Source organism: Leguminivora glycinivorella, chromosome 1, assembly GCF_023078275.1.
Source record: "Leguminivora glycinivorella isolate SPB_JAAS2020 chromosome 1, LegGlyc_1.1, whole genome shotgun sequence".
NCBI lineage: Eukaryota > Metazoa > Arthropoda > Insecta > Lepidoptera > Tortricidae > Leguminivora > Leguminivora glycinivorella.
The window spans coordinates 1,318,702-1,334,673 of NC_062971.1; the positions used below are offsets into that span (position 1 = coordinate 1,318,702).

Here is a 15,972-nt window from a genome sequence, read left to right on the forward strand (position 1 = left end):
TATGAATAAGGGGGTTAATCTCTATTTCACAAAAGAAAAAAATCTTACAGTACAAAAAGGTGTACTTAAGGCATTATCTACCAGTCAACCTCTAGGGTAAGCAGAGAGATTGTGAGCGGTTTATGACGGACTTATCTATTTTTCGTAAAGACACACATTAACATTTTCTACTTGATAAAATTGTGTCGAAACATATAAGACTAGCTTTTGCCCGCGGCTTCGCTCGCGTTAGAAAGAGACAAAAAGTAGCCTATGTCACTTTCCATCCCTTCAACTATATCCACTTAAAAATCACGTCAATTCGTCCTCCCTTTTGCCGTGAAAGACGGACAAACAAACAGAAACACACACTGTCCCATTTATAATATTAGTATGGATTAGTATGGATAATATTTTTAATATTTGACAGGATGAAGACGGTGACACGTACATGGTATCTCCGGACGACGGACCCGCTGGCTTAAATCGGTCGCAATCTTCACCCAACATTGCCAAGGTAAAATTACGTTTATAAAATTAAACATTAAAAAAAAATTCCGACACAAAAACCTTCAAAAAGTAGAAAAGGGCTGGACAGATTTTGGAAGAACATATCTAAGAACCATCGCTAGAAAATAAAATAAAAACTACCTAAAACAAAACTATACTGAGACTTTGACGCGTGCCGTGGAGACGGGAGCAAGCCACTGTAATTAACACTTTCGAAACCGGGCTCTACGCGGCGCTACGACATTTTCGCTACATACGGGGAAACCCATGTAATCGGCTACGCTTCTACGAGCGGTGTACCCGACAGTCGGGTTCTTGGTAGCGAAAGTGTTAATAGAAAAAAGTTTTTGTTTAACAGATAAGAGCGCAGGCTAAACGATCATCTCAGATGATCGTTTGTGATTCTAAGAACAACCCGATTCTGATATGGGGTTCTTCAAGAAGCAGGTATTTAGGGTTCTCAAAGGTCGGCAACGCATAAGTGGCTCCCCTGATGTTGCTTATGTCCATGGACGGCGAAGACTGCTTTCCATGCTCGTCTGTTCGTTTGCTGCCTATTTCATAAAAAAAAAAACAGAATTTTGTGATTCTAAGACCAAATTAAATTATTTTCATAGAAAATATTTTAATTTGTATTTTTGAGTAGTCACACTACTATTATACTGTAAACTTGAAATAAATGTCATATACACAGAAAAAGTGATTCAGCTAGGAGGTCGAGCTCTACCTCAGGAATGGCAGAGGGCGCCACGAGCGTTCGGAAATGTCATATAATTGGAATTTTCGACCCTTGCCTTCGTGATCCGATGGGCGAGTGGTTTAGGCATCGGTCCGGTAAACGGAGGACGCTGGTTCAATTCCAGCTCGGGACACTTGGAGGCTTTGGTCACATTTTTTGTATATGACATTTATTTCATGTTTCTTACGTCACAAAGATCGTCGTATGTGTCTAATATTATTGACAAAAGTATTAATAGATAATTTCTCACAGCAGGTGTCATCAGACGAAGACGAGTCGCCTCCGTCCTTCGATCGCAGTGTCAAACCTACCAAGGTCATACCTAGAAACCACCAGAGGGACTTCCAACCGCAGTGGGGTGATGTGGTAAGTACTTTACAATATAATCAGTTGTTATGAGTATGCGTATTGTGAAAATATTCTAGTTTCCAGAATGTCCGACTTTTATTGCATATGGTTGGCCTGAAATAGGTATGTTTTTGATTACTATTCGGACATCATAGAAATTTTTACTAGTAGATGTATAGTGAAAAATAAGTCAACTAAATAGATGGCTTACTTGAAGTACAGTCCTCAGTAACCTGAACCTGGTTGCAGAGATGGCTAAGGTAAGTGAAAGTTTTTTTTTATAAAGGTAAACGTTTAAATTGACATTTACACTAGCAACAGTGCATCTGTGTATCTAATCCCACCCGACCACCAAAACTTCGGAATCGACTTTTATAAATAATAAGTTTTTTTTTTGCAAACAATCATTTTTGGCACAAACTTTTATCGCCGACTGTACCTTACCTGCAACAGTCATCTACTGCTCTCCGAGACGTTTCTAAAAACCCCTTACTCGATGGGGATACGACGTTTCATAACAGAGTTCCTATGACCACCTTTCTGCTTCATCATCAGATCAGCTCCATAATACCATAATTTTGCATTGTCACGTGATTTACATATTTGTGCAAAATTTCATCGATCGATCTGAATCGGAAACCGGGAAGTGGGTCAAATTTAGCTTCTACGTTTTGACCCAAACTAACATACTAACAAGGCAAGTTGAATAAAAGCTTGTAAAAATCTTGAATATGTGTCCTTGAGGTCTCGACTCACTACACCGTACGATAACATGACCGTGCTAGGAGCGTATCATGCACGAAATTTAACGCGATACGGTCTTCTTTGCCTACTAAACGTGTCAATATATTATTTTTCATCACACCCGCACTTTAAATGTGCTATTGCACGCAGGCGGAGCGTGAGTTATAGAAAAATCGTTCTCCCAAGGGAATAATGAAATTTCTTGTACCATACTTAACTTTTTTACATCTATTTACATATTTTTTACATTGCGAGTGTGATGAAAAACATTGTGTGTAACTCGGGGAGTATGAATATTACTAACTCGAGTCTTTAAATCGCTCCAGCAAGCCGTCGCGATTTAACTTACTCTCGTTAGTAATATTCAACTTCCTCCCCTTGTTGCACAATGTACTATTAAATTAGCCTCCAAAAAAACTAGAGGACTCAAATTCACAAAAAAAACAAACCTCAGGTACCTACTTAACAAGGGCACAAGAATCTTCTTTGCATAACTATTTTTTCTATAACGTATTAGGTACAACAGTACAGTAACTTATAAAGTAGAATAGAATAGAAAACGTTTATTTGGTGAAAATATACAAGTAAAACAACAATAGCCTTAATCTATATACATCTTAAACTAAAGTCACCAAAAAGGATGCCACTCAGCATATGCCAATGGCTAACGTAATGGCTAAGTACGTCCTAATAGTTTTATAGGGCTGCAATTAAATATTGTATCGACCCGTGACCTAAGAGTGCATGCCTCTGACTCACACCCGCACACATGTAACTTATCTGCGTATGTATCTAGTGCGTCACTCCTTTCTAGACTTTTCTTAATCCATACTAATATTATAAATGGGAAAGTGTGTGTGTTTGTTTGTCCGTCTTTCACGGCAAAACGGAGAGACGAATGAGGAGGCACACTGACATTTTATCCCGCCAGGCGGCGCCTGTGCAAGTGTCTAGGCATGTCACTGTCATTCATATGTGAGAGAGAGAAAAAACATATCATCTTCTCGCTCTCACGTATGGACTAATAGGGTGGCGCCATCTGTTATAACTTTTGAGTGTGCCTCCTCATTGTTGTGATTTTTTAAGTGGAAATAGTTGACGGGATGGAGAGTGACATAGGCTATTTTTTGTATCTTTCTAACACCCCCTTTCCCTAAAATAGGGGTTGGAAGTTTGTATGGAGCCTTCCGCAATTTTCGAATTTACCGCGAGCGAAGCCGCGGGCAAAAGCTAGTACATATACAGTGGAGTTCATAAAAATATGTGTACTTATTGCAACGAGTTTTTACACACCTTATTGATCGCCAATTCGTAGAATTACATTATAAATTATTCTACCTTAATCTATAAGAATTTATATTATGATCGTCGAGTATGATTTTTAATAAAATATCAATTACAATTATAATTTGATACTAATTTTAAAAATATAACAATAATGATTTATAAGTAATCACAATGTCAATTTTTACATAAAAAGGAAAAAAGAAAAAACAAGGTATCTCATAATGATCGTCAAACTAAAATTAAAATACAATAATGGATTACAGTCAATTTATATTACATGTCATTTCCATATACTCATTTACAGTATATAATGGATTTTCCAATAAAAAGATTTTCAATTGGCGTTCAAAAGTTTCGTCAGATGTTTCTGTTCGCAATTTCGCGGGTAGTCGTTCGTAGTATGTCGGTCCAATCACTCTCGGGTTCTTTACTGAAAGCGCCATGCGACGCGGCACTGTTCGCAATCTCCCTGTGGACCGAATTTGTTTCCCGGAAACTTCAACGCGCTTGAACATCGAGAAATTGTTTAGTGAAAATTTGAGAAATATACAGCCTTCAGTGCTTTTCTCGATATAAGCGGCTGAAGCTTCTTAATGGCGAAGACAGCACTACTCAACTTGTTGCATAACTTGTCAACATGGCACTTCCAGTTAAGATTCGAGTCGACCGTAAAACCCAGGAATTTGCTTTCGAAACACAATGGCATTGGACCGTTTTCAATACATGATGGTGCTTCAGTGCTACGGGCCGAAAAAATCATCACACTGGACTTCGCGACGTTCTTATATTCATATAAACGTTTTTGCATCGAATTTTCGCCTTAGCAACAAAACATGTAAATAAGTAAAATAAGAGAGGCTCTATAAAAATAAAAACGGAAGTCGTTTTCAATTCAATGCTTTAACATGGATGAGCACTTGAATATAGGTCTGTGAGAAACGAGATTTTTCAGTGGGTAGTGCTGTGATATGTCAAAATCAAAGAGGATCGAGTATTATAGAGAGTTACTGTCATTGTAAAACGTGTAATCACAGTCCACAGAGTGCCATCTCTCGACACAAGCTTAAAACTTTTGAACCTCAGTTTTGACAATTTGGCTCATATTCTTAGCTTGATATGTGTTAAAATGTCAAATATCAATATTAGCGCCATCTAGCCGAGCGTTCCCAAAGGTGTAACGCCATCTAGGCCACCGTACCTTTTTCTGTATGGCTTTGAGGTACGTTTTTTTCTTAGACTTTATCCGTCTATACGGAGTTACATATGCCTTTGGTCAAAATAAACAAAATATTTACTGAAGTAAAAAGCTGATAAGCTGCACTAACTAGTGCATCAGATTAACAACACACTAACTTGACTTATTTTAGACCTCACATCCTTCCAATAAAGCCTACCTATGATCAGTACCTTTACTGATGATATGACGTATACAAATCACACACATATTCAGCTCAACAATTTTTCCACCTTATTACCACTAAGTAAAGTCCACTTCTAACCAGTTCGCTGCTTGTATGACAAAGTTTAACTGGAATTCGGACTTTATCACGTAGTGCTATGGTTTATAATGAGTTAAGGGGGGATGTCAAGCCAAGGCTGGCACCCTTACAAGTGCACAACGTGAGGCTTGACGGTGAATAATTACTGGGGGCGGGTTCGGTGCATACGCAAGTAATGAATACAAACAGATAGGTCATATATAACTCCGTAGAGACAGATAAAGTCTAAGAAAAAAACGTACCTCAGTAACCATACTGAAAAAGGTACGGTGGCCTAGATGGCATTACATCTTTGGGGAACGCTCAGCTAGATGGCGCTAATATTAATATTTGACATTTCAAAACATTATCAAGCTAAAAATATGGGCCAAATTGTCTAAATTGAGGTTCAAAAGTTTTAAGCCTGTGTCCAGAGATGGCAGTCTATGCACTGTGATTACACATTTTACTTCGACGGTAACTCTCTATAATACTCGATCCTCTTTGATACAAACAGATAGGTCATATGTGCATCATCATCCTCCTTTATCCGCGTTATCCCGGAATTTGCCACGGCTCATAGGAGCTTGGGGTCCGCTTTGACAACTAATCCCAAGATTTGGCGTAGGCACTAGTTTTACGAAAGCGACTGCCATCTGACCTTCCAAGCCGATGGGAAACTAGGCCTTATTGGAATTAGTCCGGTTTCCTCAGGATGTTTTCCTTCACCGAAAAGCAACTGGCAAATATCAGATGACATTTCGCACATAAGTTCCGAAAAAGTCATTGGTACGAGCCGGGGTTCGAACCCGCGACCTCCGGATTGGAAGTCGCACGCTCTTACCGCTAGGCCACCAGCGCTTTTTAACAGATAGGTCATTAATTGAAGATTAAATCTTGAAAATGTTGTTGTTTGACGGCCATTCTGGCCTAGCGCGGAGTAACCCTGCCTGCTAAGCCGCGGTCTTGGGTTCGAATCCCGGTAATGGCATTTATTTGTGTGATGAACAGAGAATATTTCTTCCTGAGCCATGGACACGCCATGGATGTTTTCTATGTATATAAGTATTTGTATATTATATTATTTATATATATCATTGTCTGAGTACCCACAACACAAGCCTTCTTGAGCTTACCGTGGGACTCAGTCAATCTGTGTAAGAATATCCTGTAATATTTATTTATTTATTTACGCACTAAACCCGATCTCCGTCATCGATTTCTTCAGATCTTAGAGTATTCGTTTGACTGATATCCAAAGTCGAAACTAAACTTGCCTAAACCATTATTTTTTCTATTTTAAAGAAAAGAAAAACGGTCTACAACAAATGGCCGATCTCAGCAATCCGTCGTCCTTGGCGGGAACTTGGCATTATATCGGCTATCGCGTCTACGATCTTACTTGACCAATTACTGAGCAAAGGGCTTTTATTTTAGGCTACACCGCGGGAGGTAAAATGTTAAACTGTTCCGACACACGTGAATTTTAGGAATAATAAATTGTTTGCGTCATAGTCTGTTGTGTGAGATGTTAAAACTTTTCCTATTGTATTTCCATGATAAATAATTCTGTATCATGGTTTATTTTTGGGATGACTTGTTAAAAAAGTAGACAGTTTATAAGTATTTCTTTAACTGTACAGTCAAGTGCTTAATTTGTCAACGTAAGAGCTATGGGACATATATTATACTTACTAGCTATTAGTGGCGGGGCGTCGATACAACTCGATTCCCTACGGGTTCCCTAAAATTCTCCAGAATCTGGTAGAAATCTATACAAAACAGATCCCGAAAACCCCTCCGGCTTTATAAACGAAAATGTTCACACCACGCCACTGCTAGCTATGCCCGAGGCTTCGCTCGCGTTAGAAAGAGACAAAAAGTAGCTTATGTCACTCTCCATCCCTTCAACTATCTCCACTTCAAAAATCACGTCAATTCGACGATCCGTTTTGCCGTGAAAGACGGACAAACAAACAGACACACGTACTTTCCCATTTATAATATTAGTATGGATTTGAGCAACTTTTATACACCCATATTTTAACACTTGACTTTAGCTAAACTTGAAAATCCCTCGATTTATAATATTGATCCTCGTTTTATTTCATTAATTATGGCTCAAAAAGGATCGATAGTGTTGATTGATTTATTGGATCAATTTTGGAAAAAAAAAAAAAAACATTTTGGGACAGGGCCAAATTGCGAATCCGGAGACTTCTACGACACCCACGGGAAGAAAGGGGGTGGTGAAATTCTTAACCCGTCACCACACATTATTATTAAAGTGCTTTTAGCTCAGTTTCAGAATAAATGGTATGTAATTCAATAGGTCTTAAAACCAGAAGTGATAGTAACGAGCCCTGTTGCTAGCTTAACAAATTAGCCACGCCACGATTATCAAGCCACGTGGTGAAGACCCGTAGACCCGTCACCCGTGTCCGAACACGCGGAAGATAGACATTCGTATAATCTTTGTAGACCTGCCTACGTAAACCTTATGTTCGAATAAGCACTAATGAGCAGTCAACCTTAATAAGACTTGACACGAATGTCTAAGAGGGCTTTCACATTGTCCGCTCCGATATCGGATCGTGTAGTAGCCGCGGATTGCCGTCATTATCGACCTGACATACTGCTACAAACATTATTGTGGATATTTGGCTACAGATACGCACATAAACAAATAGTATATCGGTCCGACAGCTATAGGCACTGGTCCCACCGCGAGCTAGTAATCTATGAGCTTTCGGCTATAAAAACGAACAAAAGATAATCACCCCCGTGTAAATAAAAGAGACACGGCAATGTTTATAGTTATTTACTCGCCCAGCGGTGAACTGTCAATATCGCCGTGTCTCTTTTATTTGCACGGGAGTGCTTATTTATTTATTTATTTAAACTTTATTGCACAAAAGAACAACTTAATGTACAAAAGACGAACTTAATGCCATGAGGCATTTTCTGCCAGTCAACCTTTGGGCTTATCTTTTGTTCGTTTTTATAGCCGATAGCTCATAGCTTACTAGCTCGCGATGGGACCAGGGGGCTTCGATATGATTGAAATTATCGGAAGCGCGTTCCTATATCGGAAGTCGGCAGCAGGCACCTATAAAAGAAACAGATGAATGTTTTCTATGTAGGTATATAAGTACTAGCTTTTGCCCGCGGCTTCACTCGCGTTAAATTCGAAAATTGCGGATAGTCCATACAACACCCCGTGTGTGTGTCTGTTTGTTTGTCCGTCTTTCACGGCAAAACGGAGCGACGAATTGACGTGATTTTTTAAGAAGAGATAGTTGAAGAGATGGAGAGTGACATAGGCTACTTTTTGTCTCTTTCTAACGCGAGCGAAGCCGCAGGCAAAAGCTAGTAGATTATAATTTTAAAGATATCTGTTTAAAACTGCGTAAATTTTTACGCAAACATAGGGCAAGGGCAATGAGAACATATTTGCATCAAAAAGTAAATTCGTCGAAACGTCTTTGAAATAATCACTAATCGAAATTCGTTAAATAGAAATCTTATACTATTAAACGAGCAATTCTTGTATATTTATTTATTTATTTATTTATTTATATATACCGACGATCTCGGAAACCGCTCTAACGATTTCGCTGAAATTTGTTATGTGGGGGTTTTCGGGGGTGAAAAATCGATCTAGCGTAGCTTTAGATCCCGGAAAACGCGAATTTTCGAGTTTTCATGAGTTTTTCTTTCGCGTTAGTAAACGTAAAAATATGGTCGTTAATTTCGCCGCGCGCGCATCGATTCCGCTTAGCTCAGTCGTACGAGGTCGGTCTAATGTAGGCAGATAGATCGTAGGTGTCAGGGTTTCGAATCCCGGCCAGAAATTAAGTTTTTGTTTTTTGTCTTTTTTTTTTTGTTTTTGTATTTATAAGTTTTTTTTTTATCTAAAGACGTGATATATTAAAATAGAGCCGAGCGAAGCTCGGTCGCCCAGATATTTAAAGTTTAATTGCGCAGTAGGGCAGTACTAGCTATTAGGTAAACAAAACAAACTAATTAATTAAAACCGTTAGCCAAATTACAGTAATTTACTGCCCTGTAATCATTTACACACGTACGACTATTCGTCTAAATAAATAAACACAAATGCTACTAACATGAACTAGGTAAACAACAATCGAGCATTTCATGGAATAGTCTACCGTTGTCCCTTACAACGGCAACGCTTATTTTCTGGATCATCATCATCCTCCTTGGGTTATCCCGGCCACGGCTCATGGGAGCCTGGGGTCCGCTTTGACAACTAATCCCAAGATTTGGCGTAGGCACTAGTTTTTACGAAAGCGACTGCCATCTGACCTTCCAACCCGAAGGGTAAACTAGACCTTATTGGAATTAGTCCGGTTTCCTCACGATGTTTTCCTTCACCGAAAAGCGACTGGCAAATATCAAATGACATTTCGCACATAAATTCCGAAAAACTCATTGGTACGAGCCGGGGTTCGAACCCGCGACCTCCGGAACGAAAGTCGCACGTATTTACCGCTTTTAGGCTACTAGCGCTTTGCGCTTATTTTCTGGATATGAAAATTGTATCTGGATTGAAATAAGTTGATTTTTATCTAAGTTAGGTACATACCGGTCAAATAAGTAAAAGCTAATCTATCAATCACACGCAACTATGGGAACAAATCAAATTATTTTAACAAATATTCTGATTTGTATTTTTTATGTAGTCACACTACTATATATAAATTAAAAATCGAAATAAGATGTCATATATTAAAGAAAAAATGACGAGCACCACCAGTGGTGAAGGCCGGATTCGAACCGGCGTCTTTTAGCAATCCGGGCCAAACGCCATCACCCCTAGGCCACCTCGCCACAGCGGAAGCCGTCGAAATTTCTCTTCTATATGTCATCTTTGTAAGACTAGGCGTCTTTGACCAACTCTAAGGGCAAGCAGTAGGTGCTTGCACCTCCTATACGAAACCTTTACAGGTTTGCGATGCACTGGTGGTGCTCGTCATTTTTTCTTTAATATATGACATCTTATTTCGATTTTTAATTTATATATAGTAGTGTGACTACATAAAAAATACAAATCAGAATATTTGTTAAAATAATTTGATTTGTTCCCATAGTTGCGTATAGATGGCAGCACCAGTCTCTCTAGCTATATCGCAAACCTGTAAAGGTTTCGTATAGGAGGTGCAAGCACCTACTGCTTGCCCTTAGAGTTGGTCAAAGACGCCTAGTCTTACAAAGATGACATATAGAAGAGAAATTTCGACGGCTTCCGCTGTGGCGAGGTGGCCTAGGGGTGATGGCGTTTGGCCCGGATTGCTAAAAGACGCCGGTTCGAATCCGGCCTTCACCACTGGTGGTGCTCGTCATTTTTTCTTTAATATATGACATCTTATTTCGATTTTTACTATCAATCACACTTTACCGTGACACATTTTGGCATCCTAACTTTATTATAAACTAGCTTTTACCCGCGGCTTCGCTCGCGTTAAACTCGAGAAAAAATTGTGGAATGCTCCTGCTCCATACAAAGCTCCACTCCCCATTTTAGGGAAGTGGGGGGTTTGAAAGACACATATAGTAGCCTATGTCACTCTCCATTCCTTCAACTATCTCCACTTAGAAAATCTCGTCAATTCGTCTCTCCGTTTTGCCGTGAAAGACGGACTAACAAACGCAAACACATGTGTATGGATGTTAAAAAATAACTTTTCTATAATGCCCCATGAATTGCTTAAATCATACTTTTCCAGTATATATTCTTAGCTTTACCAGAATTGAGTAAAAGGCGCGTCATCGTTGACCTTTGAAACTTGTACGCCTGTAATTATCTACTGCATACTGCAAAACATTGCAGCAGAAATAAACTGACCGGACTGACCAATAGGCTGTAGTGGTGTGACTACTTATGGTGTCCGGGTTGTACACTTGTACAGTCAGTAAAATAAAACTACATAATAACAAATAATACACATAAGTAATCAATGTCGTATATATACTTTGCCATTATCGCGATTCAAAGGCTCATGAATGAATGAATGAATAATGAATGATTTTTTGACCAAACTAACTGTGAAGGCTCTCTTTGTTCTTGTTCTTCGAAAACATTTTTTTTAATACTACGTCGGTGGCAAACAAGCATACGGCCCGCCTGATGTAAAGCGGTCATCGTAACCTATGGACGCCTGCAACTCAAACAGTGTCACATGCGCGTTGCCACCCCATTAGAAAATTGTACATTCCCTTTTGCTGTGTTAAGTACACAGCAAAAAGGAGTGTACAAGTTCTAAGGAGGGTTCGGGTTGCCGACGACTCAAAGGACAATAGACGGAACTAACAAAGTCCTCCCGTCATCAGCACACCGCACCCTCGTACATACAGCAGAATTGCAATTTGTTTTGTCCACAAAAGTGCAAAGTAATTTCATACAAATTTTACTTGACGCCTAAATCTAGCTTTCAAAATGTACCTGTAAATGATGATTTTAAATCATAAACATTGAACAAATTCATGGATTTGATTTAGTTTGATGTTTTATAGTCAAACTAAATCTCATGTATTTTGTTCGTGTTGGTGTGGTGAAAAATTTTGTTACACTCGGTGGTAAAGTTTGTTTAACCTTCGTGCCTTGAAACCCTCGCAACGCTCAAGACTCTACTTTTTGAACTATCGATACGCTCGCGGATCGATATTGGAATGTTTCGCTTGCTCGGGTATCAATATTGGCACGTGCGGTTTAACAACAACTTTGCCCCCTTGTAAAACATATATTTAAATGATAAACTAGCCTAGGATTCTGCTTTTTTGCTTATTCTGCTTCTGACATTACAAGGTTCTTAGCGTAGTGCGCAATCTATCAAACCTAGGGCCACGACACTAGGCTATAGCTAGGGTGACCACGTTGCCGCATATCGGATCTCCGTCATATTTTAAAATCTATATATTTTCTGGTCACTAAAATACAAAATGATAGCAACTGTTTTACAATAAGTAATAACACACATCGGAATAGCTCCATTCGAGACCCTTGACCTTCGCGCATGAAACTAAAACGCAATTGTTAGTTTCCTATAAGCCCCAAGCCCCAAGCAGTATGGTCACACCTACCACCCTCTAACCACCCCCTAGACGTCTACGCCTCAGTTGTACCACCTTCTCACCGCCGGCAACACGTTGTTTACGATATTTCAATAAATAGAGAAAGTTCACGTATTCAATAAAAACAGAATTTAATGCGGAAAGAAATTATTTGTTAATCGGGAAAAGAATGTAAATGCGTGCGAAACTGCGAGTTGAATAAGGAAATGTGAAAGAAATAAAAAGTTTAAAAGAAGAAATAATACTTCTATATTTAGCGCAAGATCGCGTTGAAATTATTTATGACTTAATTGAAAAACAGTGATCAAATCGCGGACAAAACCAATCATTAGAACATTTTTATCTATACCTAATGGTTAAATACGTATTTTGTTAAAAATGAATAAATAGTTTTCAGAAAATTGCGTATTAAAATGACTTTACAAACTTATTTTAAATCAAGTGTTACTAGACTGACGGAAAGTTAATATAAGTGTGTCTAATATAATTAATTTAAGCTCATGTTTTTGAATATACTTTCAACAATCTTCATGTTTTATCTCATAGTGCTTTTGGTGTTAGTTTTCCCGTTATCGAAATATAAATCAAAAATAATGGAATAATCCTTACTTTATAAGTAAAATTGGCCTTACGAGAATCCAATATCAAGCTATTTAAAAATAACTTAATCGATCGTCGAGGAAGTATTCATTAAGTAGTTTAGAATAGTCATAAAGTTATAACTTGGTAACGTCAAACGTGAAGGTTCAATAAGGGAAGAAGGACTTTAAAAACTGATTTTCTTCAAAAGCGTGCGTAACTAAAATTAAAGAAATATAAAATAATAAAAACAGTGGACAGCCAATATCAATGTTATAGTGTTGAAATGGAAAAACTAATAATTGAATATCAATGTAAAAACCAAGAAATCTAGAACGAAACACGTAGAACATTTATATTATATCAAGTAATAAATAATATCCTTAAAAGAAGTTATTAAAATACAATCAAGAAAACTTGCGTGACCAAATTCGTCCAGTTTCAAACTGAGCGCCGATAGAAATCAGGATTTTGCGATACGAGCAGCGATGCTTGCCGCTGGACACAGCTAACATGGTGCTCAAGGTCAAGGTCAGGCTCAAGTACTCGCAGAACCACATCGTATGGCTGTTCAAACGAGTAAGTTATAATATAGTCTTGCTTAAGAACTAACGTGGGATTACATAAGGATTTTGCGATACGAGCAGCGATGACTGCAGCTAAAGGTCACATGGTGCTCAAGGTCAAGGTCAGGCTCAAGTACTCGCAGAACCACATCGTATGGCTGTTCAAACGAGTAAGTTATAATATAGTCTTGCTTAAGAACTAACGTGGGATTACATAGGATTTTCCGATACGAGCAGCGATGACTGCAGCTAAAGGTCACATGGTGCTCAAGGTCAAGGTCAGGCTCAAGTACTTACCGAACCTCATCGTATGGCTGTTCAAACGAGTAAGTTATAATATAGTCTAGCTTTAGAACTAACGTTGGATTACATGAGGATTTTGCGATACGAGCAGCGATGACTGCAGCTAAAGGCCACATGGTGCTCAAGGTCAAGGTCAGGCTCAAGTACTCACAGAACCACATCATATGGCTGTTCAAACGAGTAAGTTATAATATAGTCTAGCTTTACAACCAACGATTACATAAGGATTTTGCGATACGAGCAGCGATGACTGCAGCTTAAGGTCACATGGTGCTCAAGGTCAAGGTCAGGCTCAAGTACTCACAGAACCACATCGTAAGGCTGTTCAAAGGAGTAAGTTGTTAAACTATAGTCTAGCTTTAGAACTAAAGTAGGAAAGTCACCTATACAGTATGATAATCAAAAATGGCACGGGTATTGTCACTGTAAAGTACAGATGATGTGTCTCCTTAAGTACAAGGTCAGTGTCAAAGACTCTCAAAACACGGAGCACGACCAAAGGGGTGAATGCTAATCCAAACGATCTGTGTATAATTTTACATGTCATATCTAGGGTTTGCAATCCGGATATTCGAATATCCGAATTATTCGAATATCCGCCAATATTTTTATCCGAAAATATTCGAATAATCTAAGTGAAATTATCCGGATAAACGGATAATTTCTATAAACATTATTTTTTATTTATAAGTGATATATTTAATAGATAGACGTCACTTGAACCAATTTCGATCAATTCTTAATACGGATAATGTTATTGCTAACAAGTTAACACCTATTTATCTTCAAAATCAAACTAATATTTACAAAACAAAGAAAGCATTCGTGAACAAGAAGTAGGCAGAATGCCTCACCCCACGCACTCAGTTTTTATCGAATATTCGATTAATTGGATGATTAAAAAAAAACAGAAAAACGTGCAAGTATTATTTTTTAATATGAAAACGTTACCCCAACCTACTTTCATTACTGCTAATTAGAGATGGGCGGCGGGAAAATACCCGGGGTAGATATCGGGTATTTACCGGGTATTTACCCAATCTACCCGATATTTACCTTTTCTACCCTAATGGGTGGGTATAAATAAATATTGTAATAAAATGGGTCATAAATTGAATTTAATCGTGAAAAAATGTTTTCTTGGTATTGTATAATATATTTATATTTTATTAATATAGTTCTATAAACATATATCGAAGTATTTGTATTGAATAAGGAATTTGTTAAATATCATTGGCATGCTTGTGTGTTAGTTACCTCCTCCTCCTAAACGGCTGAACCGATGGGGATGAAATTTTGTGTGCTTATTATAGTTCCTCTCAAGTAACAATTTCTGGTCCTATAGTGGTCGAGGACACCAAATTAAATCACACTAAATGGTCCTATAAATAGTCTATATTGGTACTGTAGAGCCGATTTGGCGCAATTATGCAGCCATTTAGTGATATAATAGGCCTATAGCAGTATCATCCGTGACGTTTAAGGTCTATAATGGTGATGTAATGATGACTTGTGCTAATTTGTTGACATAGAGGACACAGTAACGCTATTATAGTATCAATTTATGCTATAGTAGTATTTGAGATTCCGTTATACAGGTTATTTTGTTCTATAATAGCAGTTGCCGTCCCTTTTAATGCGAAATTTATAAAATAATTTAATGTGTGTAATATTTAACAAAAACTGTTCTAAACGAGTAACTTAACGAAAAGTGGCGTGTGAACTTGTGAAGTTTAGTGTCAATTAACATAATTTGGATTTCGTATACTTCCATCATTAGAATCATCATCATCATCATCATCATCATTACTGCAAAAAGGTATGCGATGGAAATTTTACCGTTAAAAGAATATTAGTTCTGTATTCTATTGTAAACTTGTCTCTTAATCAATCGTCTACTTCTGATTCTGCAGAATATTTATTTCTTGAGCTTACCTTATCTCACTCTAAAATTCTTCTCGGCGTCTTTTACTCTCCTTCTCTTCAGGTAAACTATTTTGCTTCTTTGGAAAAGCTTTTAGAAGACCTAATGCCATCCTACGACCACCATATTATTATGGGCGACTTCAACACGTGCTTGCTAAAAAATGATTTTCGTGCTAATTCTCTGAAAGCACTTGTTGAAGCCTGTAATTTGGTTATTCTTCCATCTGGTCCCACTCATTACTTTCCAAACTGTTCTCCTTCACTTTTAGATCTAGCCCTGGTTTCCTCTCCTGATCATGTTGCTAACTTTTCCCAAGTTGCGGCGGATGCATTTTCTTATCATAATTTGCTGTTTTTGTCTTATAAAATTCGCCCTCCTAAACTTAAACCGAAAGTTCTATTGCAGCGCAATTTTGGT

The 15,972-nt window shown here is 38.1% G+C and overlaps 1 protein-coding gene across 5 annotated transcripts in view; it reads left to right on the forward strand.

Moving 5' to 3' along the window:
• Nucleotides 1-15,972, forward strand: part of LOC125232322 (ubiquitin carboxyl-terminal hydrolase 8-like) — an 82,714-nt gene that overhangs the window by 24,932 nt on the left and 41,810 nt on the right. For 4 of the 5 annotated variants that reach the window (XM_048137951.1, XM_048137958.1, XM_048137968.1 and 1 more), the window contains 2 exons: nt 410-496; nt 1,481-1,594. In XM_048137951.1, coding sequence (XP_047993908.1) covers nt 410-496; nt 1,481-1,594 — 201 coding nt within the window. The remainder of the gene's footprint in view (nt 1-409; nt 497-1,480; nt 1,595-15,972) is intronic. The other variant, XM_048137972.1, reaches the window with a different exon arrangement.